Source organism: Octopus bimaculoides, chromosome 27 (genome assembly GCF_046866305.1).
Source record: "Octopus bimaculoides isolate indiv1 chromosome 27, ASM4686630v1, whole genome shotgun sequence".
In the NCBI taxonomy this organism is placed as follows: domain Eukaryota; kingdom Metazoa; phylum Mollusca; class Cephalopoda; order Octopoda; family Octopodidae; genus Octopus; species Octopus bimaculoides.
The window spans coordinates 22,070,758-22,098,144 of NC_142954.1; the positions used below are offsets into that span (position 1 = coordinate 22,070,758).

Sequence of the window (27,387 nt, forward strand, 5' to 3'; positions counted from 1 at the left end):
ACATGCAATGGCTCTATTTCGCTATTACTATCATCATCATCATCATCATCATCATCATTATTATTTGTGAAGTACTTAAACATTTAACCCAGTGTTTCTCAAACATTTTTTGCCTGTGAACCCTTTTTTTCATTCCTATTTTACTTGGATGGACCCTCATAGTCATTCGATGTTTAAATAAAAAACCTTTTGTATTTTTTAAAATTAAATATTATTAGGAATTGTATTAAAAAACTGTTAAAATATTTTGTGCATTGCACAAGTATAACCAGTTTATTGCAGATAAACTTTACCACCAAAATTTTGTATGGACCCCAAGGGTCATGTGGACCTCGGTTGAGAACCACTAATTTAACCCATTCGTAGCCGTCCGTGACATCGTCGAAGACGTACTTACTATTCTAGATCTACTTCGGGTTTCAGCGTAGAAGAATAGGATAACGCTACGCCAAAATTGGTTTCTTACTCCAAATGACTTAAAGAGGTCCCCTATAAGAGTAGATGTTTGAAGTTGCCAGAATGTGCACCCATATATAGCTGTCTACATTACTTAATGATGCAATTAAACGTTGTTAGGTCAGCCTTTATAAGGTGTTGCAAAAACATATTTTGTTATAATTAAGGTACTAACTTATCTTGGAGTACCAGGTGTAATAATGAATTTCTACACAAGCTGCAAAAGATTAAAGTAGTTCGTACCATAGAAGTGAATGATTTCTCTACACTATACTAATCTAAATTTTAAAAGTGTAGAAGAAAGTATATTCAGTACTTAGTAAATATATTTTCATGACAGAGGTTTTCTTATTTACATTATTTACATTCGACGGATATTTGTCCTCATCTTGTGTGTTAACACAACGTTCCGGCTCATACACCCTCCAGCCTTTATCTGGTGTCTTGGGGAAATTTCGAACTTGGGTTCTCATTCCAAAGGTATTTTTCGATGTTATTATTATTATGAAGGCTGGAGGGTATATCAGCCGAAACGTTGTATTAACAACAAACAAGATGAGGACAAATATCAATCAAACGTAAATAATCTTCGTAATTCCTCATCCCTTAAATATAGAACAGGGGTTTTCTTTATCCAAGAATAAGCATAATGGTTGTACGTATTTAATCAACATTAGATTAAAGGGGACAGTTAGCTTTATCATTAATAACGCATATATTTTGTTAGGGGAGAAGATATCTATATGAATTAAGGATAGGTTCTAATTGCAGCCTTTTATTAGCAAATATATTTATTTTCGTGTGAATTTAGTTTGTTTACTTTAGTCAATTTTATTTATACCGTATTTGATGGCCTATAAGACGCACGAGTACATAGAACGCACCCTAGCCTAGGCTATACTTTTGTAAAATAAATTACCACTAAAATAATGTTTTAATTCCTCCACTTACCTGTATAACTTTATGTTATTACCGGTAATTATAAACAATTTATTGCATCCACACTCGGTATAAACATAGAGTTGGCGATTACTCTCACTCTTTTACTCTTCTACTTGTTTCAGTCATTTGACTGTGGCCATGCTGGAGCACCGCCTTTTATAGTCGAGCAAATCGACCCCAGAGCTTATTCTTTGTAAGCCTAGTACTTATTCTATCGGTCTCTTTTGCCGAACCGCTAAGTTACGGGGACGTAAACACACCAGCATCGGTTGCCATTTTTAGGTAAAAAAAAAAAAAGGTGTGTCTTATAGGCCATCAAATACGGTAAATGATATCAGATGGAAATACTGTGATGGCGTCACAGTATGTATGTGTGTGCGTATGTATGTGTTAAGTACCAGTTGCGTACTGGGGTCGGTCTAATCGACTGGCCCCCTCTCCTAAAACTTCGGGTCTTGTGCAGGAAGACCCGAAATTAAATCAAACTACTCCTCATGTTATTTGAACACAGACAGTATCTCGTACAATGACAAAACACATTGCTCGGGAGTAATCATTTTGACCCACTGAAATTTAAAGCAGCTTGACTGCTATTTATTGTCAATTGTATTAAACAAACTATTGAGAATTGATTACCTTTCATGATTTTAGTGAAACAAGTTAACTTAAATTTCCAATAGACAAAGAGTTTTGCACTACTTACATCTCAGTTATTTTGGGGAGGAATAAGAAAGTGCCATCTTCAATTTTTTGTATTTGATTTCGGCTCAAATTTCTGAAAGACAAAAAAAGCAAATATTATCTAAATTAAAATAAGTAAAAGAGAGGAGAGTATTGTAGTTCGCTTGAAGCATTGTGTATTGTTTGTCAAATGTGACGTGTCTTGAATGGCGCAACAATGCAGAGTGCACTTCACTATCCATAGTCTGATATTATAATAATATTTTGGAATACAAAATTTCCTCCTTCAGATATTGCTAGGAATTGGTCGAGTCACTGCTATAATCGGTTTCCCAACGGTTACTGAAATTTTTCCGGAAGCGTCTCTGCAGTGGTCTATGAAGCTCCTTCCGGAATCCTTCATGAGAAGTGTGTGAGGGCGGCCATGTCCCAAGCTCGTGCATGTTGGCACATCCGCAGCGCTGCTTCTAAGTTATGTAAAAAATAATAAATCTGTTTCCTCTCGTACAATAATTTTCACAATTTCTCTTTAGTCAACAATAAGAAAGTAATTTTCATGTCCACGGTACAGTTGCTTACACCTCTTCATGGTTCTCCTGTCGGTGGAGTTTGGGCGAGAATAGGTTCCCTCAATCTCACTAAGAGAAACCAAATGCTTCTGTGATTCCCCACGAGCAAAATGCAGAACAAAATAAACACTATGTAAAACAAAACAACGAGAATATATTATGTGCACAATATGGTTTTTATGTTACATTCTCATCTATGGTACAAATATGTTTTCAATATTGACTACAATGAAGGCAGTGAGCTGGCAGAATCGTTAGCAAGCCGGACAAAATGCTTAGCGGCATTTCGTCCGTCTTTACATTCTGAGTTCAAATTCCGCCGTGGTATACTTTGCCTTTCATCGCTTTCGGGGTCGATAAAATAAGTACCGGTTAAACACTGAGGTTGGTGTTTCAGTCTCACTGCGTGGTACCTTGGTAAGTGTCTTCTACTATAGTCTTGGGCCGACCAAAACCTTGTGAGTGGATTTGGTAGACAGAAGCTGAAAGAAGTCTGTGGTATATATATATATATATATATATATATATATATATATATACCCACTTTGAGAACTTGGTTATGGTTAATCAAATTAAAACATTAGGGTAAAAAATAGTGGGTATATGCGATGCAGTAACCATTTTCTGCAGAGATATTTTCGGAATTAGCGCGCCAAAACGAAGACTTTTGAATTTTACCATTAGATGTAATTAGCAGAACCATATGCGCGTTCGCCATTAGTGGGGAACAACTTGTATACGGTTCTGAGAATTATATTTACCTTACAATTCGTGCTGACGAGAACCAGATATTTTCGGTAAGAGAATGTTGATTTCGAAACAATAGTACACGGATAATTTATATTTATGTAATTTTCATTGTCTTGCCCGCATACGTTTTGGTATTTCACTGAATTTCATTTGAGAACAATTAGGTCTTAGCAGACACATTACATGTGATCTTCTTCTAACACATTAGCAGTCCACCTAGTGGCCTTCTTTATATATACATATACAATAATCCCTTGAGATCTCAGATATTTTTTCTGAATCTCTCTGATTTTTTTAATGTGCTTGTTCCCTGGTAATAAATCGATATTAATTAATATCCAATTTTTTACCCTAATGTTTTAATTATACATATATATATATATATATATATATATATATATATATATATATATATATATATATATATATATTTGTGTCTATATTTGTCCCCACCACCACCGACATCAATCGACAACCGATGTTGGTGTGTTTACGTCCGCGTAACTTAGCGGTTCAGCAAAAGAAACCGATAGAATAAGTACGAAGATTACAAGGAATAAGTCCTGGCGTTCCTTCATTGTGGCCGCAGGCAAATAGCTGAAACAAGTAAAAGAATAAAAAAAAATATAAAACTAACTAATGTCTACGACTGTTTCATTAACAGACATTCTTCGAAACACCACAGCGTGATAATGAAGCTCTTATTCTAGCAGTCATGGTGTAAGTCAAATCTGTTTATTTTACAATTGTGCATGCATTGAAAATATTCACAAGAAATCAAAAACATTAGCGTTTCACTTACATAACCGTCAAAGATAGCAGATACTGAAATATTCTTGAAGATATGTACTGCAATGCGTTTCCGTTGAGATACCTAAAGAATAAGAAAAAAGCTATGTATATATGTGTGTGTGTGTGTGCGTGTGTGTGTGTATATACATATATACATACACATTCATATATATATATATATATATATATATATATATATATATATAGTGACACAAAGTCCACGCCACCAGAACATCTTTAATATCGCCAAAGCGAACTTACCGATCCTTGCACAAAGTAAGGAATTGAGAAATATCATTACAGATCAAAATATAACTCTCAGTAAGAGACAACCTAAAAACTTGAAAAGGCTATTAACAAAGGCAAGGTTTGACCTCAGCAACAAAAATCAAGCATTCACTGTATCGAAATGCAATGATAGCCGATGCGGTACATGCCGATCAATTCATACCGGCCCATATATGAACACAAAAACAGGGAAAATATTCACCAATGCGAACATGAACTGCAAAAGTAGAAATCTAATCTGCTGCATCAAATGCCCTAATTGTGAAGAACTGTACGTTGGCCAGACAGGTAATGCACTATCGGAACGCTCACGGATGCATCGACAACAGATTAAAAACCCAGAAGTCCGCCAAATACCACTGAGTAACCATCTGGCAACATGTGGTCATCAAACTTTTATTATATTTCCATTCCATAAACTTTACAACCGGAATGAAATTGAGAGAAAATGCAAAGAAAAGGACTTTATTAAGAAATTCAAACCTACTCTTAACAAACAATGATTAGATTTATCCTACTTGGGGTTTAAAAATCTTATCCCTATAACTAAAACACAAAAAATCTCTCAAATGTCATCATTTCTAAAAATAGCCAAACACCTACTGGGGTTTAAAAATCTTATCCCTATAACTAAAACACAAAAAATCTATCAAATGTCATCATTTCTAAAAATAAACTTGGCATCAATTCTAAAAATAGCCAAACACATACTGCTGCTGTCCAAAGGAATAGGTATAAAAGACAGAAAACCAGCCAGTCTGTTACAGTCTATTACAGTCTGTCATACCGGCCATGATGAAATACCACAAGGTATAGAAAATACGTATTCGCCTTTATATATTTATATATTTAATCCTTTATATTGAACACTCAATATTTCATATATTCAATAAGACATTCAATACTTCATTTCATTGTACCATCCATCTTTTTTTATATTATATATTATATATTCCATATTCTATATCCCACATAAATTTTACAAGAATATAAATAAAAAAACAAAAAACAGACAGAGTTGGAACTCTTTTAAATAAAATAATATATTCCTCTATACACGATCATACAAAACCCTATTTTTTGTATTTATTTTTACTCACATATATATATATATACATACACATATATATATATATATATATATATATATATATATATATATATATATATATATATATATATATATATATACTTTGGGGATGGTAGATGTGTTCAGGTGAATATTGTACTTAAGTTGAGGCACCAGAATTTAGTACGGTATTATCCATACAATTTCAAAGTAAGGTGATTAAAATCAAAATAAGCAACAAGGATATCCAGAGGTAATGTAGTTTCATGCTGTTTCATGCAACTCATGCAGAGGTAATGCAGAGGTAATGCAGTTTCATGCAACTCCATTTAATTGAACAATGTAATCATTACGTCAATTTAAAATGCAGAACAATCCTCAGCTGCACAAAGACATAGAATTTAATTAAATTAGAACAGATGGACACATTAGTATAATTATACCTAAAATCTCCAAGAAGTTAAGGAGATAAACAAAGAACATGTTGCCTCTACTATAACATAGAAGTTGATAAATAAATTGTCAAGAAGATTTTGCCTGTCACTAATTTTATTTGTTTTTTATGGGGTCAGTTTTAATTTATAGACTAGTTTATCAAAACTTGTATATCTAAGGCTGAGAGAATAAAGGGCATTTTCTGTTAGGGGTAGGGCTGAGAGAGCAGACAGAAATCATAGTTGGTATAGTCATAAAATCATGAGGTTTGGTAAAGGAAAACAAGATGTTGGCTGATAACTAAGGGGCGTCGCCCAACAGCGGATCATTGATAATGAAATAGGGGAAGACTTATCATGTAGTACTATAGTTAAAGATGACGGCGATAATATTGGAGAAGAGCGAGAACGAAAAAGAATAGGAAAAGAAGAAAGAAAAGAATGAGGAGAAAAAGAGGATGACGAAAACATGGTTAAGATGTAGCAGATACACTAGACTCTCACCCCAATTCACACTCTTACACATATACATACATATATACGCGCACAAGAAAACAGACAGACACCTCCGTATACACATATGCTCTCTCAAACACACACACACGCACACCTCCTTACACACAACTTACAGAACCACATTCCTATGAGCATATATACAGGCGCATAGATATGACGTATATGTGTGTGTGCAAATATAACATACAAAGAGACTGATAGCCAAAGAGACAGACTGATGGAGATAGGAGGAGAAGGGGAAACATTAAATATTTAGATATCGTCAATGAAAGGGGTGTCAACAAGACTGATCCAACTTACAACTTTTTTAACCGGAAAAGATTCTCAAAACTTCCTTCTTCAATAGTAGTGATTTCATTATGTCCTAAATTTCTGTAACAAAAATGAGTTCGTAAAAATGAGTTCATAATATAAAAATGAGCAGATTAATAACCAATTGGGTTTAACATAAAATAGAAGATTGAATTATATTTACTGGAAATAAAACACTGCAATATTGATGTTAATAAGGTTAATAAAATTATCATGTATGGATACAAGTGTGTGTGCTGAAAATATCAATTCTATTCATCAAAAGATCACCAAACAAGTCTGGTATATGAAAGTAAAGCTCGAAGTCATCGCATCATGTATGTCATCGGCTGTTATTGGAAATTCACAGAACTCCACATCCCTTGCTGAGAGCTGCGGCAAGCCGTCGAGACTGGAGATAAAATCCACCCCCGTCTCCGATCCAGCATGCGCCCGTCCAGTTCAGCAAAAAGTCACTGTGATTCTGCACACATCTACTTGGGTTCGAGTTGCAATTGGCCTTCCCAGTCTGTCAAATACCAAATTGTGGAACTGTTACTACGTTGCGCCTCTTCCACTCAGGCCCATCGACTTTCGTTTCCATGTGTCTTAGAGTACGTGCCTAGCTCTAACAATGCAACCTTCGTACTTAGCGTCTCTGAAAACTTGGCACGTTGGGAAAGACGCATTCAGCTTACAGTGTCTTGGACCCTGCATATGGAACCTATCATATTCCAAATTTGTGGTCTGTGTAGCCAGCTACTTTGAACTGTGGACAGGATATGCTATTCCTTCAGTTAGCCTACAAAAGCTACAATCTGGATGATCCGATGCTATTTGCCTATGTGCACGTAGACACATTCGAGAAATCCAGATGGGACCGGTCAATCAGCTGAAAAAGACTGAGCAGACTTGCGACGCTTCTGTACATTCCTCTCTTATCAGTTTGCACTTCTCAATCCAAACGTGCATTCAAGAAGGCATTCCAGTTGCCTACAAAAACTATTGAGCGAGGCATTCCCAGGGACACCTCTAAACACCTGTAGAAGTCTGGCTGCCTTGCCCATCTCGGAGTCACTAGATAGCCACTAGTCTGAAGGCACTACTTTCGCTACTGCCAAGGTCCAAAACTACCAACTTACCCGCCAGGTCCAGGAAGCGTGGACTTATCTCTAAACAACACCACCACTCTGTTATTCATTCCAGGCCGATTAAAAGACGCATAGATCTCAAATTTGTCCAAAAGTGGCCGTGAAACAACGTTTGTCGGAAATCTTGGTCTCGCTGATAGCTACCACATCCGTGCTCAGTGACCTGAAGTCATTGAACAGGTGACCTACTTCCAGGCCCATCTCATGTCACGAGCATTTCCACATCCTGCACTCAGAGATGCCATAATGGTTGGAAAGAAGAAAAAGGGGAAAGGATCACCTACCTTAGCGATTATATTGTATGACGAACAGGATCATTCGATTCCATGCCTGCTTGGGGGTTCTTGAGGAAATCTTTCACAATCCTGTTAGTGGCATTGACTAAAGCAGCCTCCACGCCTCTCATTATCTTATAACATTTTAGCACGAGATCTTGGCTTTGATTAATAGTTCTCCCTTCATTTCTGTCTCCCATTTGTGCTATGAATTAGATTATTTTCAAACTAACATAAAGGTAGGTGTTAAATCCTTTTGTATATTTGAGTGGAGTCGTTTGCTTAGGTCAAATTGTTGTGTGTTTGTCCGCTGGTGGTGTTCTTGTTGTTGTTATGCTTGGGTGTTTTCTTTTTGTTGCTGATACTGGAGGTAATGGTGGTGATGGTGTGTAAGTTGTTGTTGGATTGGAAGTGTTTGGAATAGCTTTGATTTTTGTATTGGGAGTCATTTGTATGCATTTTTATTTTTGACTTTTTTTTTTGTATCCTTGATTCCCAAGGTTCCTCCTCCTCAGCTGCAAGATAAGGTTGTCTAGTTGGAAAGTTCCAGTCCGGATGGAAACAATGGCATGTCTCAGTGTATGTGTGCCTGTCTGTTTTTGAGCATGTACAAAGGGGGAGAGATAGTTGGACTGGGATTTTCTCTGAGTGGTGGCTTAGGTTGCTGAAGATGCTCTAGGTGCTGCTGCTGCTGCTGTTGGCGGCCATGCTGAAGATGTTGCTACTGTTGCAAACATCTTCGCCACCTCTGTTACTGCTATTAGTGTTGTAGATTTTTACGATACGTCTTTATTTTATTTTTGTTTTTGCCACAGTTGCTTTGTTTTTGTAGCAGCGATGGTTTTAATGGTAGTTGGTGCCTCTTCTCCACTTACTTCGATTGTGTAGGCAGAACGCTAAGATCGCTATGGTCAGTCACTACACAGACGTAGCATCTCGGTTATCTGTCCATCACAAGAGTGCGTAGCTCTGCTCCATTCGTCTGGAAGAGCAGGCCTGAGATCCCATGGTCAGATTCCAACCCGAACCGCTGCAACAAATTCCACCTTTCATACTTCTCGGTCCTTCATCACTGCCTCGAGGTCCTGGATATATTCCAGATCAATGTCTGCGATCAAGTTGTCGATGTAATTGTGACGTTTTCCTCTTCTTACAACACCATGAAGTAGGTTCCACAAGACTAATTTGGATGCTTCCAGTTCATCCAGTCTTTTAGGTTTCCTTATGTCATCTCTGGTACGTCACTCTGGGTTAGTCATACACCTATCATACTCTACTCAAGTCGCCTGGTAATTTCTTTTGACTAAAAATCCTGAATCTAGTAAAGTCTGGTTCGTTATCCTTATCTTCAAACATTATAGTTGACCTCAGTTTGTGCCAGCCACCTTGAAGTGTTTTTTTTGTCTATTTTATCCCAGGCAGTCCTTAGCAGAGGTTAATGACCACATCGTACCCTTTAAGTTAATTTCCTTTATGAAATCCATAGGATGACTCACATTATTTAGTACAAGAAGAAAGTGCTGCATGAACTCTGACCTGTTTTTAAGTTTCAATGACCGTAACATACCATGGTCACGGGGCTGAGCCACAAAGATTCAGGTAGGAGGAAGGCATAGATCAAAACCATTTCCTTTTACAAAACGTTCTGTTTTAGGATAAGTTAAATTATCTGAAAAGTAGCTAAATTCCTTACAATTCAAATGTAAAAGCCCTGTATACTTACAAATAATGTAGTCCTAAATGTACAATTAGATATGAATGTCATGGTTGGCAAAAACTTGGTCAGTTTTATACAATCAGAGCTACTCTAGAACTAAACCATTGTAAAAGATTTACAGCTAGAATTGCATAAGCATGCTGACACACTCACACACTATGACACATACACACACACTGTCACACACGCACACACGTACAGACAGACATGCATATATCTTTACGTTCACATACCCACGTACATATATAGAGCATAAAAGAGTGAGAATGATATAGTGAGACAAAGAAAGAAAGAAAGAAAGAAAGAAAGAAAGAAAGAAAGAAAGAAAGAAAGAGGGAATAAAATACATCGTGAATGAATAGTATCAACAAGACTGATTGATCCTACTTACAATTCCTCTAAAACGGTAAGCCCTTGGAAGAAGCCCTTTTTAAGAGTCTGGATTTTATTATAACTTAGATTTCTGCAACATAAAAGTGAGTTCATAAGAAATTGAATGGAGTAGATTTGTAACAAAATATAAAATATTAAGGCTAAACAATTAGGTTTAACTCAAAACATAAAATTAAGGGATAATTTTTGAAATATACAATGAATGAAATAGTATCAAAAAGACTTACAATGTCTTTAAATGGTTAAACGTTTGCATGATTCCTATATCAATATTCGTGATATTATTTTCACCCAGCTCTCTGCAACAAGAAAGTGAGTTCATAAGAAACTGTATTCGTGATTAAATATAAAATATTAAGATTAAACAATTACATTTAGTATAAAATAGAAGCTTAAATATTATTTATAGGAAATTAAAACATTGCGATGAATACTGATATTAATAAGATTACTATATATGGATACAAATGTGTTCTCTTGAAAATATCAATTATATCCATGAATTATGATGTATAATCATTAAAGCTTACATTTCGTAAAATATTTTTCTGATTTATGGATATTATATTTTGTATGCAAAAGTTTTATGAGAAATTATATATAAGTATATATAATTACGTCTGTGGATTTTATATAAGTTTGAATATGAAATGTATTTTAATCATATATATATATATGTGTGTGTGTGTGTGTGTGTGTGTGTGTGTGTGTGTGTGTATTTGTATATGTGTGTGTATGTATGTGTATGTATATTTATATATGTATACACACACACACATATATATATACATACATATGCATGCACAGAGACATATATGCATGTATATATATATATATATATATATATATATATATATATATATCCATCGATGGTGATGGCGATAACAACAACGGCACCTTTACCAATACCGACAGCGACGGCAACAACATCATCGCCAACTTCAGTAACACCAACACTAGCAGCGCCAGCGCCAACAGCGCCAGCGCCAACAGCGCCAGCGCCAACAGCGCCAGCGCCAACAGCGCCAGCGCCAACAGCGCCGATTCCACCATCAGCAGTGGCAGCGATGCCAACACCAACAAACATAGCACCGCCTACAGTCGACCACGAAGGCACATCGGCTGCTCCGGGAACTCGTTCTGACAATGCTTCTCCAACCATAGATCCTCCTTCAGGATACCGGAAAGGAGATTTGTCACGTCATTAGCCAGCCATGTATGGCAGCTGATAGACGACGGGATTCCATACACAATATCATTGAGAATCCTAGAAAATCTAGGCCCTTACATTAACGGGACCAATCACTGTAAATTATGCATAGCAGAACGAGCGAGGATCCTAAAGGGCTCCTCGACCCAAAGAACATCTTGAACTCCAGAAAGGAGGTCTTCGGACCGTGTTTACATTTCAGGAAATTCCTATTAGCCTATTGGAACCCACGGGATAACAGGGTCACCGGTGATCGATAACGAAAGGGATACATTGAGTAACGAGATCCTTTCCCCTCTCCATACTCTAGAGAGGTCACTCGCTTGAGAGGCCTTTCTACTTATATATATATATATATATATATATATATATATATATATATATATATATATATATATATATATATGTATATATATATATATATATATATATATATATGTATATATATATATATATGTATATATATATATGTATGTATGTATGTATGTATGTACGTACATACGTATGTATGTATGTATGTATGTATAGGTGCAGGCGTGGCTGTGTGGTAAGAAACTTTCTTCCTGACACATGGTTTCCAGTTCAATTTTAAAGCGGGGCAGCATCTTGGGCATGTGTCTTCTACTATAACCTCAAGCCGACCAAAGCTTTGGCAGACGGAAGCTGAAAGAAACCCGTTGTGTGTGTGTATATGTGTGTGTGTGTGTGTGTGCGTGTGTGTGTGTGTGTGTGTGTGTGTGTGTGTGTGTATCCTTCTGTTTATGTTTGTCCCCCATCGCCACCTGGCAACCGAAGTTGATGTGCTTACGTCCCCGTAACGTAGCGGTTTGGCAAAAAGTGATCGATTGAACAAGTTCTAGGCTTTAGACAAAAAAGTTATTGGGGTCAATTCATTCGACAGAAATCCTTCACTGCGGCAGCCTAATGATTGAAAGAAAATAAATAAAGGATAAAAGATAATTCCTGGGAACATAGAATAGATATTACGATTGCCATGAAAATGTATTAAATATTTAATCAATTTTATTCTATCCCATCTTTTAAAACGTTAAATGTTTGAGAAACTTATCCTTCCAGGACTGTTCTTTGTCGCATTTTTGGGAAATGCTAAGAGTTGAACTCATTACCTTAAGTTGATAAAGTAATTATAAATTATGTGTTTTCAATTTTAAAGTTAAATACTTTTATAGGAGTAATTAATGTTGTTGTTGTTGGCACTCCGTCGCTTACGACGTCGAGGGTTCCAGTTGATCCGATCAACGGAACAGCCTGCTCGTGAAATTAACGTGCAAGTGGCTGAGCACTCCACAGACACGTGTACCCTTAACGTAGTTCTCGGGGGATATTCAGCGTGACACAGTGTGACAAGGCTGACCCTTTGAATTACAGGCACAACAGAAACAGGAAGAAAGAGTGAGAAAGTTGTGGTGAAAGAGTACAGCAGGGTTCGCCACTATCCCCTACCGGAGCCTCGTGCATCTTTAGGTGTTTTCACTCAATAAACACTCACAACGCCCGGTCTGGGAATCGAAACCGCGATCCTATGACCGCGAGTCCGCTGTCCTAACCACTGGGCCATTGCGCCTCCACAGGAGTAATTAATATGTTCGTGATAACTGCATTATATTATTCATGAAGGGCCCTAAAGACATAAGTGTCATAAGCTGTTCTGACGAGATTATTTTACTTTCTTCGATTATGTATTTAAAAAGTTTAGCAATTTAAGCAGATCTCGTAATTATCTGTAGTTAATCTGTCGTTTTAATTGTAAAATTAATATAATCACTCGCTAGTTATAAGCTGTTCTTTGACGATTACATTATTGATATAACTGTAAATATTTTCCACTAATATAGGGAAAATAAAATACTCTGATATATACCACATATTTTGCTGGCCCTAAAGTTTTCGTACTTTCTGTTCCTTAAAGATGCCATAAGTTTTAATGCGATAGATCAATATCATCAAAGTTCAGACATTTGTCTAATCTCATCTTTGTATGCAATACTTTAAATTGTAGATTCAATAATAGTTAACATATATTGAGAAACAGTTTACTTGACTTCACAGCAACTGAAAACATAACCAATCAGCTTTTATATGTAGAAAACATGTAAAACATTGTATGTAGAAAACACTATATGTAGAAAACATGTAAAAAAATTTTAATACTTACAAATACTTAAATACTCTCATAATGGTTGCATTAGGGAGAGAATTGAATCTATTTTTTTGACAATTTACAAGTGTAAACCCACACCTGCATTGGGAGCAAATGTCTGTAAAAGCACCAACCTCAAAGAGTAATCTTATGTATAGTACCAAAACAAACGTCAATTTCAAATGCATTGATTGACGCAACATATTTTCTGACGTAGATTAATCTGTAAAATGAGAAAATATAAAGATATCAGAAACTTCGATGCTATTTCTTTGCCACAGCAGATTCTTCGAAGGACAAAGACTGCTCTTGTTCTATGTAATTAATTCTTTGAATTCGGTTACTTTCAATTAGATATCGGTTTCAAAGTTGGCTCAAATCCAGGGATTTCAGGAGACGGGGGTAAGTCGATTACATCGGCCCCAGTGATCCACTGATTCTTATTTCGATGAAAGGCAAAGTCAACATCGCCAGAATTTGATCTGAGAACGCGAAGACGGACGAAACGCCGCTAAGCATTTTGTCCAGCACGCTAACGATTCTGCCAGCTCGCCATTTTACTTTCAATTAAATATTGAATCTCAATTTGTTTTTGTTGGCACTCCGTTGCTTAGACGTCGAGGGTTCCAGTTGATCCGATCAACGGAACAGCCTGCTCGTGAAATTAACGTGCAAGTGGCTGAGCACTCCACAGACACGTGTACCCTTAACGTAGTTCTCGGGGGATATTCAGCGTGACAGTGTGACAAGACTGACCCTTTGAATTACAGGCACAACAGAAACAGGAAGTAAGAGTGAGAGAAAGTTGTGGTGAAAGAGTACAGCAGGGTTCGCCACCATCCCCTGCCGGAGCCTCGTGGAGCTTTAGGTGTTTTCGCTCAATAAACACTCACAACGCCCGGTCTGGGAAACGAAACCGCGATCCTATGACCGCGAGTCCGCTGCCCTAACCACTGGGCCATTGCGCCTCCACATTGAATCTCAATAAATCAATGGAAAGAACATAATTATAGATTATAACTTTAGTGAGTGATAATGTCGAATAAAAACCAGTCACCCTTACACACACACACACACACACACACACACACACACACACACACACACATACACGCACAAGCACACACAAGCACCCACACATTTCTTCACTTACACGCAGCATCCATAGACGGTGGGTCTAATATAAAACCGTGTGAAGACGTGTGACTAAGTGGTTAGCGTAATCGGCTCACAGTCGTAAGGCCGTGAGTTCGATTCCCGCCGACGCGTTGTGTCCTTGTGCAAAACCCTTCATTTCACGCTGTTCCAGTTTACTCAGCTGCCAAAAATGAGTGATGCTTGTAATTCAAAGCGCTAGCCTTGTTACATTCTGTGTGACGTTGAATCTCCTTGAGAAGTACGTTAAGGATACGCTTGTCTGTGGAGTACTCAGTCATTTGCACGTTAATTTCACGAGCAGGCTGTTCTATTACTCGGATCAACTAGAACTCTCGTCGTCGTAACCGACGGAGTACCAATATAAAACTAGTAAAGCTTATGTTTCGGGGTCCCTAATCTTAGTGGAGTCCCAGAAACAACTGTTCTTTTAATGAATTTTTGCCTCGCTGCTTGATTTTATTAATATTTTACTCAAAACAAGGACCTAGAATACAAATTGACAAATGAAAACGCACAGAGACCAAAAGAAGAATATTTCAATGGGGAAACTAATGAAGACAGAAAAATATTGGAATTGGATAAAACAAGAACAACAAAACAACAGCTGAAAAATACAATATATACATTAATGTCTATCTATCCATCAATCTATTCTCTTTGTCTCTCTCTCTCTCTCTCTCTCTCTCTCTCTCTCTCTGTATATATATATACATATATATATATATATATATATATATATATATATATATATATATATATACATATATAGCGTAGACTCTGCTGAAATTCCTCTCCCCCATCTATTATATATACGTGCATTCGAACGTAGCGGGGAACGGCTAGCCTTTGGCTGCTATTTGGATCCCGTTGTGTCCACTACTCTGATTGGTTGGTATTGGCGCAACTTGTCTCTTACTCGCTTGTGCCAACTTGCCGCGTATAACCAGTCGGAGACCCTAAATAAAATCACATAGGACAGTCTGTTTGCAACCCTGTTTTTAGCCTACAGTTCCTTATAAAAACACAGCTTTTCTAAACATCCTACATAAAATGTCAATTGTATCCGTGAAATTTATGTCAGAAAGTTTTTTAGGCAATATAAAATTACAGTATTTCTCATGCTCTATCGTCCCAGACGCGTTTTCATTTTGTCCGTCCAGTCTTGGCATTCTTTTTCGAATATTTGTTCAAATCTTCGGTAATATGCCTCAAAGGTGACTCCTTCTTCCAAGTCATATTTAAATTCATTTATTCAATTTGTCACGTGGTCTGGCGAAAACGCTTTTTTAGGTTTTGTTCCCAACTTCATTAATTGTAGCATTTGTTGTTGTTCTTGTTGTTCTTTGAGTTGTTGTTGTTGTTGTTGTTGCAACTCCACTATACCCTCTAACAAGTTTTCCGTAATTTTACGGATTGTTTTGTAAAATATATACAACAAAAATGTTTGTTACTCCTCTGTCGAGTTTTCAATTTCTCCACTTGAAAAAGTTTTCAGCGTCGTCCGCGTGAATTGTTTATTTTCTCGTGAGAAAAAGAAATTTGTTTTTCCAACATTGTCCGCGTCAATTGTTCATATCCTCGTCCTCACTGTTATAATGTGGATCCTCGTCCATGTGTACATTGTCGTCGAACCTGTAATATTCTTGTCGCCACTATTATGTTGTGACTGAATAACTGAATCTTATTCGTTGATCTTTGCCCTTCTTGCCACGCTTTCCTCACTTTCATCTGCAAGGGTTTTCGATAAAACCCTGTGTAATAAAATCTGCTTCATCCTTCCTTTCAGAATGTTTCTGAAATCATTTAGACAAGCGTCATTAAATAGAGCAGTTGCAACTTTTTCTGGATGTTGCCTTTGAATAAAGCCTGAATATTTCTCCCACATTCTCAACATTTCTTTCATCGCACTTGTAGAGATAACCTCTTCAGCCTCCTCGTGCTGCCGCAGCTGTAGCTCCTTTAACTCCTCTATTGTCAGTTCCTCGGATTACTCCTCGATGAGCTCGTTGATGTCACCTTCATCTATGTCCAGGCCCATGGACTTGCCGAGGGATATAATATCCTCCACCACTGCCACTTCAGGTTCGAGTCTTTCAAAGTCCGTTTCAGACACAACTTCAGGCCACAACTTCTTCCACACAGAGGTCAAGGACCTCTTTTTAACACCCTGCCAGGCCATATCGATAATTCTAAGGCATATCACGATGTTATAGTGGTCCTTCCAGAACTCTCGAAGGGTGAGGTCTGTGCTCTCCGTCACCTCAAAACAGTGGCGGAACAGGTCCTTGGTAAAGAGCTTCTTGAAATTAGAAATTACCTGCTGGTCCATGAGTTGCAGAATAGGGGTTGTATTGGGTGGAAGGTAGAGAACCTTAATAAACTTAAACCCTTCAAGGATGTCATCTTCAAGGTTAGGTGGGTGAGCAGGTGCATTGTCCAGGACGAGAAGGGCTTGCAGAGGTAGGTTATTTTCCTGGAGATATTCCTTAACGTCAGCACCAAAGACCAAATTCACCCACTCCACAAAGAACTGCCAGGTGACCCACACCCTCGGGTTTGACCTCCACATAACCTGCAGCACTTCTTTCGGAATCTTATGTGACTTAAAGGGCTCTGGTGTTTCCGAATGATAAACGAGCAGCGGCTTAATCTTGCAGTTGATGGTTGCATTGGCGCATAATGCGAGGGTTAACCTATCCTTCATGGGTTGGTGGTCTGGCATCCTCCTACCTTTGCCGCTATATAAGTCTTCTTCCAAAAAAAGTTCTGTCTCATCACAGTTGAAGACTTGCTGGCAGATATATCCTTCGGCTGCTATAATTCCGGCAAAATTTTAGAGGCAATCCTCAGCTGCTTTCATATCTGTGCTTGCTGCCTCACCATACCTGACAAGGGAATGAATGCCGGTCCTCTTTTTTAAATTCTTGAACCAGCACCGACTGGCTTTAATCGACTCGCTTAAGGCCTCGTCCGTAGAAGTGCCTGGGGTATGCTGCAGCAAATCAGCGTAAATAGCTCGTACCTTCTCGCACATTATAGCGTCCGTCACGGTATCTCCTGCAAGCAGTTTCTCTATATTTTCATGGACAGATGTCCGCGCTGTTTGGAAATTATTTTAACGCCCTTGGCTGGCATTATAGACTTTATCGACTCTTTCTGCTTCAGTATGGTGCAGATCGTAGCAGCGCTACGCTCATACTGCTTCGCCAAGTCGACTACTCACATACTTTCTTCAATTCAATGCACATCATTCGCTTCTTCTTCTCATCACTGTCCTTCACACTCACTTCTTTCGAACCCATGGTTAGAAAAACCAAGTTGTGCAAAATAACACAATTGCGAGCACAACATAGACGCTTCTGTGGCCTGCAACGACTAAGTAAGCATTTTACCACCCGTCTAACTAACGATCTTCGCACTTGCTAACGCGCATGTCTGTCTAGCTATCGAGTGAGACACACGGGATGCTGGGAGGATGTTACAACGTAAAGACGGACGAAATGCCGCTAAGCATTTCGCCCGGAATGCTAACGATTCTGCCAGCTCACTGCCTTCATTTTCACAACAATAACAAAAACAACAATAATTATAGTAATAACAACAACAACAACAACAATAATAATAATAATAATAATAATAATAATAATAATAATAATAATAATAATAATAATAATAATGGTTTCAAATTTTAGCACAAAACCAGCATTTTCGGGAGAAGTGGGTAAGTCGATTATATCAACCCAGTCCTCAACTGGTACCAATTTTATCGTCCCGAAAAGACCCCGAAAGGATGAAAGGCAAAGTCGACCTCAGCGGAATTTGAACCCAGAACGTAGCGACCAGCAAAATACCGCTAGACATTTCGCCCGGCATGCTAACGATTCTGCTGGCTTACTGCCTTCAGATCAAAAGAAGGCTCACACAGTAGCTTATATGCAAAAGAAATAAAAAGTGAGGAAAAGTATATTCTATCTCTTGTTTTTATTTCTATTTCTTTAACCTGGGTGTTTATTCATGCATGCTTTGTTTGGAATACAATACAGTATTTTTCATTCCATTACAAAGCAACTGTGGAGGCGCAATGGTCCAGTGGACTCGTGGTCATAGGATCGCGGTTTCGATTCCCAGACCGGGCGTTGTGAGTGTTTATTGAGCGAAAACACCTAAAGCTCCACGAGGCTCCGGCAGGGGATGGTGGCGAACCCTGCTGTACTCTTCCACCACAACTTTCTCTCACTCTTACTTCTTGTTTCTCTTGTGCCTGTAATTCAAAGGGTCAGCCTTGTCACACTGTGTCACGCTGAATATCCCCGGGAACTACGTTAAGGGTACACGTGTCTGTGGAATGCTCAGCCACTTTCACGTTAATTTCACGAGCAGACTGTTCCGTTGATCGGATCAACTGGAACCCTCGACGTCGTAACCAAGCAATTGTTTTTGGAATATTACAGTTAACAGTAAAGATTACGGTTAAAAAGACAAAAAATAAATATACGCTTTTATCATTTTAAATAATACATCATCGTACACACATTCGATTTTAAAAGATATCCAAAACCCTTCTAAATAAAACAATAAAAGCTCTGTCTTTATATTCAACAAATCGTCTCGACACATTTCATTAGGTAATAATGATAGAAATAAACATAAGAAATGGTAAGCCACAAAACTTGAAAAAATAAAATAGATAAAATCAGAAACGATATTATTAATAACAATCACAATGATATAAAATAAATAATTAACGGTCACTCCGATACCTTTACAACTTCGTTTTCTTATTGTCTTCAAACCAACGTTATCAAAAAGCAAGGAGAATAATATGACTTACCTCTATGACGTCTGCATCAAAGATCGCTTAAGTTCTGAATTCTTGAATAATCTAACTACTGTTTATGTAGGATCCTCAACAGCTACTTGAGATTTTATTTCCTAAGTCTGCAGCTGTTATCCATAAAATTTATATAATGAATAGTTTAATTTTAACTCAAGTGCTTTTTTTTTTTTTTTGGACAATTGTAAGAGTATTTCCTGCTTAGCTATGTTAGGCCGCCAGCATTCTCTCAAATGTCCGGGTTTAGTTCGGTCCCTCACGCTAATCCACCAACAATTGTTCTTAAGCAAATCATTATATCCTTCATATCTAACTACCACCACCATAAGTACTCTATGACTATACATTATCCGGTAGCAACCTTGATAACATGCAGTGAACACTCATTGGCTCCAGACAGCGAAGGCATCCCCAAATGAAAATACCCCAATCTTTTCTCTTTTCAAGAAAGCACAAACGCCACTCCCATCAAGAAACTCATTACCTCATCACACACCGCTAATCCTTAAGACCCACACGTCACTCCGCCTTCCATCACCCTTGTTGTGTTCTACCCGATCCAGGTCCCTACCCAGTCCTTCCTTCCCAGATGTCAGTCCTTTGGAATGCCCCTCCCACCCATATCTTTCCTACAGGTGTTGTTCAGAGAGGAAATTCATGTTATCAATCTGACACCCCAGGATGGTCTTCCACGGACATGGATACTACCTCTTCCTCCAGATACAGCAAATAAAGTGCATATACATATATATGATTGACCGCTAAATCTATGTTTTTTTTTCTCTCTCTGTTTATTTTCTTGTGTCCCTTTCTGCTGAAGAGCGTAGGCTCGAAACGTAAAAGACTTTCACACCTTCCCGAGCGTCAAATTAATACACCTGCTTGCTATTTATAAACCTGTCTTCGTCTTTTGTTTTTCTGTAAATTTCAACTACATACATACATACATACAGAACCCCCCAAAAAAAAATCAGTGACAGCTAAAAATCTACTTAGAATGTTTATTTACTAGCCTGTATGGTCTGGCTAAGTCGAAATGTTTTTTTGTATTCTTCCTTTCTACTTGGAGAGTTTAGATTTAATTATAGAAATATGTCCTTCTGTTCAAAATTTAATTTCATTAAATTTCTAAATTTCTATGTCTTTGTGCAGCTGAAGATTGCTCTACATTTTATATTTGATGTAATGTTTATATTGTTCAATTAAATGGAGTCGCATGAAACGATTATACTGCATTACCTCTGGATATCTTTGTTGCTTATTTTGATATATATATGTGTGTGTGTGTGTGTTTAAATGTACACTGTATGTATTTATATGAATAATATATAGTCTATTGACTAGTTTTTTTTTCTTCTAGCTAGACCACTGGTAGCAAAAAGAATTTCTAAATTTTTTTTTGCTACCCTGAGATTTATTAATAATGATATAATGACTTTTTGGCTCATTTTTGGAAGAAAATCGGCATTTTTTGTATTTGCTGCCGATAAGAAAACCGCACATGCGCGGTAGATATGAAAAATTATAACATATAAGCACGAGGCATGTTCTATGTATTGCTTCGTGTTTATATGTTAATCTTGGCTTTCCTGCTGATGATAGCTAGCCTAGCAAATTATTTTATTTTGCTGAAAATAGCTCGAAACCATGGTTCAGGAAATAGATGGTAAATGTTTTTATTTTTCATTCCCTTTCGAAATTATCCCTAATTGTGGCTTGGAGTTTGACTGCTCCTTCTAGCAGGTTAGATGTCCTATTATGGACATCTCTCTTATGTGTTTAAATGTACACTGTATGTATATATATATATATATATATATATATATATATATATATTACAAATTAAAAGGGTAAAAGATTATCAATTTATTAATTCATTAATAAATCAACAATTAATAATTAATAATTTTTACCAAGCCCATCGGTATGTAAGCACCATTATTGGTGGAGAACTTATTTAAAAGCTCATATATATTCATAAACATAATTAAGGGATCAGCAAATATTTGCTTCCCCATATACCGAAGTTCAGAAATAGCAGCTAAAAAAGCTGAGAATCCCACAGATAGCATCACATGTAACTCACAAAGGCAAAAACAAGAAGAAAAAAACAATGAAAACTAACCATTCCGAAGGTTAACTGTAGACGCGTTTCTGGATTATATATATATATATATATATATATATATATATATATATATATATATATATATATATATATATATATATATTAGATGCAAGGATCGAGGTGCAGGAAGAAAGTTGGCTTCGAGCGATCCGAAATAAATATAGGAAACAACTTTATGGGACAACAGTGATTTATTGAGACGGAAGAGTGTGGATGTTTTTTGTATCGAAGTACGATAAACTGAAAGAAATTCTTTTTTATATTTCACGGTAGGTGACCAGGCTTACTAGGAATGCGAAGAAGGAGGAGGAGGGGAAGGGTAGGAAGACTAATTGACCAGTCTACATACAAGACTAAGGGACCACTCTACCCTTAGAGACCCACAGTAAACAGAGAGTAACAACCTAGTTAAGGGGGCTGTCATGCCATCATGGTCTAGGTTTCATATCAGAAGTTTCCTTCTCCTCGATGAGTTGCCTTCACCACGACTTCGGAGCCTCATTTGCCCCTACCCCATACAGTAACACACACACACACACACCTGGTTACCGACACAAAAAATACAACGTAGACATTTGTGCTCTTAGTGAAACACGTATAGCCGAGTCCTCACAATTCGAAGAGGTAGGTGGTAGATACACATTTTGCTGTATTAGCAAGAGTGCTGATGTTCCTCGTCAATCAGGAGCAGGTATGAAATCAAATCGAGCAAAAACTTCTTTTTTACCTTGCCAGTAGGAATCTCAGATCGAACCGTGACACTCACTCTCAACTTTCGCGAAAACAAATCAGCCACCCTCGTTAGCTGCTATGCTCCCACCATGCCGAGTTCTGAGGAGCAAGAAGACATTTTCCACCAGCAATTAAGTTCAAATTACATTTATATTGTACTTTATATCGTCTTAGCGGCTAAAAATGACAGTATTGAGTTTCTTAAGCACGTATGTGCAACACGAGACTCTTCCCTCTCACACGTTGTCTCTCTCTCTCTCTCTATCCATCTATCTATCTATCTATTTATCTATCTATATAGTACTTTCCGAGATCCTAAACATTTTTTTCTGAACCTTCTGATTCTTTTAATATGCTGGTTTTCTGGTATTAAATTGATATCAATTAATATCGAATTTTTACCCTATTATGTTAATTATCTATCTATATATCTATCTATATATCTATCTATCTATCTATCTGCGTTCATGTATCCATGTGAAGTGCAGAAAGATAAATGTCTCATGTAAACTGAGTCCTTCAACAGAGTTAGAAACATTCACGTCCGCTAGGAAATGGGATTGTGTGACCTACATTATATTCTGAGACGCAGGAGCGGCAAACTTGAAATGAAAAGATTACAACAAATGAGAATAATTCTGGAGCCTAAGATAATAAATATTGAAAATCGTTTGAAAAGCCTACATCCGTCACATCTTCCCTGTATTATATACTCAGAGTAGGCCCAAGATATCTGCAACTGAATCAGTCGTCCAGGGTTGGGGGTGGGTAATACATCACATGTTTCGGATCTTTCAATTCCTTTGCGTAAAATTAAATTACACTGTGTAACACGATTTTTGTCCTTAGGTAATAACTGCTGTTTCTTATTTGCTTACCCTTAGAAAATATGAAAAAGGGCTAATATTTCCTTCTAATTTTGCTTTCGTTACATTTATTCAAACCCCAAAGAATCCCTCTCGGTACATGTCTATGATGCTCTCCCACTACTGCTGCTCGTCATCAGAGATGCATATATTGTCTGCCAATAAAGGAATACTCAAGTGGTTATGGTCAAGCAACAGACAAGCAAATCTGGAGTATTGAACAGAATATTTGTTATAACGATATTTCTGCTTCAGCAACTCAGCTCTGAATCTGTCTGAAATGTAATGGAAAATAGGTCAGTTTCAAAACACAGATGCCCAGGTGACAAAAGCAAAGTTTGAAGGGAATGGTAGTCGTTTCCTTTGATTTCTAGACAGAAGCAAATAAGAAATAACACTTAATGACTGACCAAAAACAAAAACAAAAAAATGTTTCAGCCATTAGACTGCGGCCATGCTGGAGCACTGCCTCGAATTTTTGGTCGAACGAATCGAGGTACTTTTTGGTTATCTCACACCCATTAAAAAATTGCCATTAAAAAAATGGGTTATCTCCCCACTAAAAAATTGAGTTTAAGTGGCGACAAGAGATTGGATTAAAAGAGTTAGATCTTTTTGATTCAATATTTCAACATATTGTTGGCGTTTGGCCTCCTCAATAGGAATGGAATGGTTTATTATAAAAATGTTATTAGATCCAATAAGCTGTTTAATCTTTTCAATTTTCATGTTTATAAAATTTTAATTTTTTTGTTTTTTGTTTTTTTATTGAGGGCTAAACAATTCTTTCAGTTGGAAGAGATAACCCAATTTTTTAAAGGGGGCGAGATAACCAAAAAGTACCTGAATCGGCCCCAGTACTTATTTCTTTTTTAAGCCTTGTACTTATTCTATCGTTGGGAACATAAACACATCAACACCGGTTGTCAAGTGGTGGGGGGGGACAAACACAGATACACACACACACACACACACACACACACACACACACACACACACACACATATACATATATATATATGTATGACTTTTTCTCCTTCTTTTAGTCCCCATTATAATTTCTTCTTTCTTTTCTTTTTCTCGCTCCCCCTCTCTCATATTTCTTGGCATTCTCTTTCTTTAACCTCTCTACTTTCCTTCGTTATCTGCCTTGTACCTTTCCCTCTGTCTCCCCTCTATCTCTCTCTCTCCAGTTCATCCCCTAATTCTTCAATCCCTCTGCTCCCTACCGCTGTCTGTTCCTTCCACGTAACCGGTGTTCGGCCAAACATGATCTTTCTTTCTCAGCCTGACCGCCGCCCGTACAGCACCTTATTTTCCTGTCTCCTGACTTTCATCTATATTTGTGCCTCAAGGCTTTCACTCCACACCTCAGCTCAGCTTAATTTGTCCTTATTAGTCAAAAGACACCTGTTGTTATTCTCTTGTTGTTTGTATTTGTAACCATGTAACATTTTTTCCGTCTTCTTTTTGTGTGTGTGTGTGTGTGTGTGTGTGTGTGTGTGTGTGTGTGTGTGTGTGTGTGTGTGTGTGTGTGTGTGTGTGTGTGTGTGTGCCTGTGTTGTCCTACACGTTCGCTTCCTTTCTTCCAAACATTCGATGCTCTTAGCTTAGATTTTTGGGGCTCACCAATTTTGAACAGTCTCAAGTGTAACAGGCTGAAATTGTAACGATAATTAGAAACTTGACTGATGAATAGAGGGCTACGAATGGTCCGTCCTGGTTTTTCCTGTCCGTCTTTGTATCGTCTATCTGTCTGTGGGTCTTTATTGTCGTCCGTTACGTTCTTATTCTGTTTTTTGTGTGTGTGTGTGTGTGTGTATATAAGGATTTCGTAATGAGATAAAAAAAAAACAATGCTGTGTATAATATAGAACATTTATAAATAGAAGGTCTTACAACTGTTTCCAGGATATTTATTATATCCCTTCATCGGAGACGGTGTGATAGGATGGTTAAGCAATAGTTAGTTTACATAAGATAGGAAATAGAGAGTGAATGTAGGGATATTGTATTTCTAAATCCTTTGTTGAGGCAGAAGGTATGCGCACTAAGTTTTAATGTTCTAGATCACGTTCACTGTTTACAGCAGTGCTTGGAAGGAAGGAGTGCAGTGTATGATAGTCGCATTGACCATGACAGAGGAGGCTGAGCAGAGAATCTGCATCAAATTTTGCCAAAAGCTTGGCGATACCTGCTGAGAGGCCTACGCAAAATTTTCAAAAAGTTTTAATCGCTCTCGATACAATCAAGGAGATCTTGTGCAACTGAAACCCGAGTGTCCTTTTGGTCAGCTGAAAGCAGTTTGGACAGAAACTTGGCAGACATGTGTCTCATACCCAAATCTTCAGTAATAATGAACTGAACTGAACCGTAACTAATCTGCACATCCTCTGATAACTCGTGGATGGTGATTTGATGATTTCACCTCATAGCTGCAGGCACAACTGCAACGTTTTACTCAGTTCAGCTGGTTGCGGGTCTCCCAGAACGTTCGTCAACAGTGACAGTTTTTTGGCTATCTTGGCAGCGTCTGAACCCCTCGTTCACTTGTGTGTGGCTCATACACTCCTCTCCAAACACTTTCTGCAACCCTGCATCGGCCTCTGAGCAAGTATCGCCATGACAACTTTCTCTGTCGTGGTCAATGCGACGATCACACGCTACACACCTACCTTCCAAGCATTGCTGTAAATAGCAGAAGTGAACTAGAACGTTAAAACTTAGTGCGTATGCAGAGCAGTGTTCAAGGTTAATCTTTGCCAAGTGGCTTCACTCTGTCTGCTTTAGCTTCGTTACTATGGCAACAGTCCGGATACTTATTGCTCTGCCTTTGTACGTGCGCACACATACCTCATACACATACACAACACATCCGCGCGCACACAAACACACAAAACAAACACACACATATACACAGGCGCGCGCGCACGACACACTCTCGCACGGACACACGGGCACACGCGCCAAAACACCTCTCTTTCACATACACACATAGGCATACATGTACACACATACGTGCATAGACACACGCACACACTCAATACACATATACAAAACAAGACCCGTCAAAAGGCGGGGCGCCGGGTGTCCAGCAATCACCATCCTCACAAAGCAAGCGTGGTTTAGTCCTCGACGACGCGACCATGCCACAGGTTGTACTGGATTACATGTTACCAGTAGCACTCAAGAGCCACCTGACATACATACATACATACATACATACATACATACATACATATATACATACATACATACATAAGAGAAACTGTGTACAGTAGTAGAAATCAGCTGTCCTGCGGATGTCAACATCCCACTAAAGATTAGAGAAAAAGAGAACAACTACGCCGAGCTACTGAGAAATTTGCAGATACTCCACCCAGACTACAAGTTCAGATTCATACCCGTGATTGTTGGGGCATTGGGATATGTAACAAACTGCCTTAACAAAAACCTGGAAAAATTAGGGTTCTCAAAACCTGAAAGAAAAAGGCTGATTAGAAGACTACAGATTCAAGCCATCAATGGAACTGTAAAGATATGTAAAACTTTCCAAAAATTTAGCACATAAATACATATGCATGCATCTAGGCATAAAAACGCATCCATAAAACAAACATACAAATCTGCGCATACACTAACACCAAATACTGCACACACACACACACACATATGCACAAATACCTAGATGATGTTGATAAAAGTTCCAATGAAGGAGCCTTGAATCTATGTTAGAGTCCGGCTCTTTCTCTATGGACAAGAAATACAGAAATGAAACTGATTGATAACATACATACATGGTGAGTGCCACTTACTTACAGTGGGACATCTGTTCAATTAGTCATTAAGCCGTCAAGAGTTCTCATATAGCTAGCAAGTCCGGTTTAGGACAGGCAGATGCTATTGTGATTGTTAAGAATATTTTCAAGCAGAAAAGTGTGTGGGATTGAAGCCACGTCCTGTTTATGAAGTGG

General features: G+C 37.8%; 1 protein-coding gene across 5 annotated transcripts in view; it reads right to left on the reverse strand.

The window, feature by feature from the left end:
- The window catches only part of LOC106874887 (adhesion G protein-coupled receptor G4), a 56,396-nt gene extending 36,570 nt beyond the window's left edge, over positions 1 to 19,826 (reverse strand). For 3 of the 5 annotated variants that reach the window (XM_089343620.1, XM_089343621.1, XM_089343622.1), the window contains exons 1-7: positions 19,685 to 19,795; positions 13,711 to 13,918; positions 10,552 to 10,623; positions 10,323 to 10,394; positions 6,798 to 6,869; positions 4,201 to 4,272; positions 2,102 to 2,173 (exon numbers count right to left, since the gene is read on the reverse strand). In XM_089343620.1, coding sequence (XP_089199746.1) covers positions 2,102 to 2,173; positions 4,201 to 4,272; positions 6,798 to 6,869; positions 10,323 to 10,394; positions 10,552 to 10,623; positions 13,711 to 13,898 — 548 coding nt within the window. In that variant the 5' untranslated portion in view covers positions 13,899 to 13,918; positions 19,685 to 19,795. Of the gene's footprint in view, positions 1 to 2,101; positions 2,174 to 4,200; positions 4,273 to 6,797; positions 6,870 to 10,322; positions 10,395 to 10,551; positions 10,624 to 13,710; positions 13,919 to 19,613 lie in introns of all 5 variants that reach the window. The other 2 variants (XM_089343619.1, XM_014922800.3) reach the window with 2 other exon arrangements.
- Between the last annotated feature and the right edge of the window lie 7,561 nt (positions 19,827 to 27,387).